The sequence below is a fragment of the Cystoisospora suis genome (genome assembly GCF_002600585.1).
Source record: "Cystoisospora suis strain Wien I chromosome Unknown contig_8127, whole genome shotgun sequence".
In the NCBI taxonomy this organism is placed as follows: Eukaryota; Apicomplexa; class Conoidasida; order Eucoccidiorida; family Sarcocystidae; genus Cystoisospora; species Cystoisospora suis.
The window spans coordinates 335-2,279 of NW_027160910.1; the positions used below are offsets into that span (position 1 = coordinate 335).

The following is a 1,945-nucleotide window of genomic DNA, read 5'->3' on the forward strand; positions in this document are numbered from 1 at the left end:
AAGAGGAAGAAGAAGAAGACTTCTTCATGCTGCCGTATATCTATCTCACTTACGCACCATACATGCGTATCGTCTCTATCCCACCTCGACTCTACATACTACAGACACATAGATATAGACATCTACATATCTATACATACATACATACAGATGTACGTATGAACGCTTATACATGTATATATATATATATGTACATGTTATGTACTCCTCAGTATATGATGTGGTGGTATGTGCACTTTGTATGGAGATTTCCTTCGTCATCTATCCTTGCTGATGCCTTTATCTCTCTCTATGAATATATAGATAGATATGTAGACATGTATGTTTCCAGCCGTCTTTGATCTATACCTCCTCCCTTCTCTCTCACTTTCTACGTCCTATCACTCAGCCAGATAGAACCTCCACCATACTCAACCCGAGACAGCGAGAGACAGAAAGAAAGAAAGAGAGAAAAAAGAGAACAAGATGAATGAAAGAGGAAAGAAAGAAACACGAGGGACTAACCCGCTCACATACACGAACTTAAGTAGAAACACCATGCCATCTAGACATATACATATGTATACATATGTATATGTATATATATATGTATATATATATATATACTCTAGATATGTATATATGCTGTCTCCATGTCTTGTCTCCAAGTTGCGTGGTGTGTATGATGAATGATGTGGGTAGGAAGAGATCGTCGATTTGGTCTTACTTGAACGCATGTCTCCCACTTGACTTCTTTTCTGATAGAAGACTTCTTCCCGTCGTCTTCATTGCCATTATTTCTCTCTCCTTGTTTCTTTTCTTCATCTTCTTTCTTAGCCTCTTGCTCTCTCCCCTCTTGTTCGTCTATCCACCCCATGTGCGGCGCATCCCAGTGGAGGGCCTGGCCCAGCAGAGCGGTGTGATGAAAGAGATACTTAGGGACACACCCCACATTCACACATGTCCCTCCGAGACCCCACACTGTCCCCTGAGTCGACGGCTTCACGAAGTCAAAGACGACCGTCTTCGCGCCGCAAGCTGCCGCCATCTTCGCGCATGCTAAGCCCCCACTCCCTCCGCCGATGACTGAGAAAGAACGAAAGAAAGAAAAAAGAGACCAAGAGAGAGAGAGATGCAGATAAGGGAAGAGAAAAGAGAGAGACGAGGGGGGAGAGAAAGGGAGAACAAGAGAGCGGTGCTTGGAAAACGAGAAAGAAAGAAGGGCAGAGGAACAGAGACGTTTTCGCAAGAAACGGAAAAAGGAGATAGAGTTACAAAGACTTGTCTATAAAGAGGTGTACGTGTGAAGAGAAGAAGAGGTCCCTGATCGACCCTGCTCAGACAGAAAAGGGTGTATCGAATGAGATACCTGTCTAGTGAAGACTTCTCTAAATATACTGAGTGGCCTGAGTTGTCAACGTGGTCTCTTTCTCTCTCATTCCCATCGTTCATCTCAGGTGTATATACACCCCGTTTTTTCCTCCCTGCAGCTAGCTATTCCAAGAAACAAATGAAGTATCTTCTTATTCCTGGAGGTATCTATAGGTGATATATCTGAAACTTGAGAATAAAAGAAGGATGGAATGTCTGCTAGATAGATAGATATAGATAGATATAGATAGATATAGATAGATATAGATATAGATAGATATAGATAGATATAGAGATAGATATAGATAGATATAGATATAGATAGATATAGATATAGATAGATATAGATAGATATAGATAACAAGAGAGAGAGAGAGAGAGAGAGAAAGCAAAGAATGAGCGCTGTATCAGAAGTGCGTACCTGCTAGGTCATAATCAAATCCATCCTTCGTTGTATTCTTGTCGGTCGCCATTTTCTTGCCTTCTGAAAGACTCGAGAAAGGACAGATCTCACCCACTTGAGAAAGACGAGAAGAAGTCTGAAGTAGACGGGGTGTCCTACTCTTCAGCGTCGCTTCTCCAACTACCCCAGAAT

The 1,945-nt window shown here is 42.0% G+C and overlaps 1 protein-coding gene across 1 annotated transcript in view; it reads right to left on the reverse strand.

The window, feature by feature from the left end:
• The window catches only part of CSUI_010730 (thioredoxin reductase), a gene marked incomplete at its 3' end in the record, with an annotated part of 2,143 nt that extends 200 nt beyond the window's left edge, over positions 1 to 1,943 (reverse strand). The window contains exons 1-2 of the mRNA XM_068070832.1: positions 1,772 to 1,943; positions 707 to 1,065 (exon numbers count right to left, since the gene is read on the reverse strand). Coding sequence (XP_067917191.1) covers positions 707 to 1,065; positions 1,772 to 1,823 — 411 coding nt within the window. The remainder of the gene's footprint in view (positions 1 to 706; positions 1,066 to 1,771) is intronic.
• Positions 1,944 to 1,945: the final 2 nt, after the last annotated feature.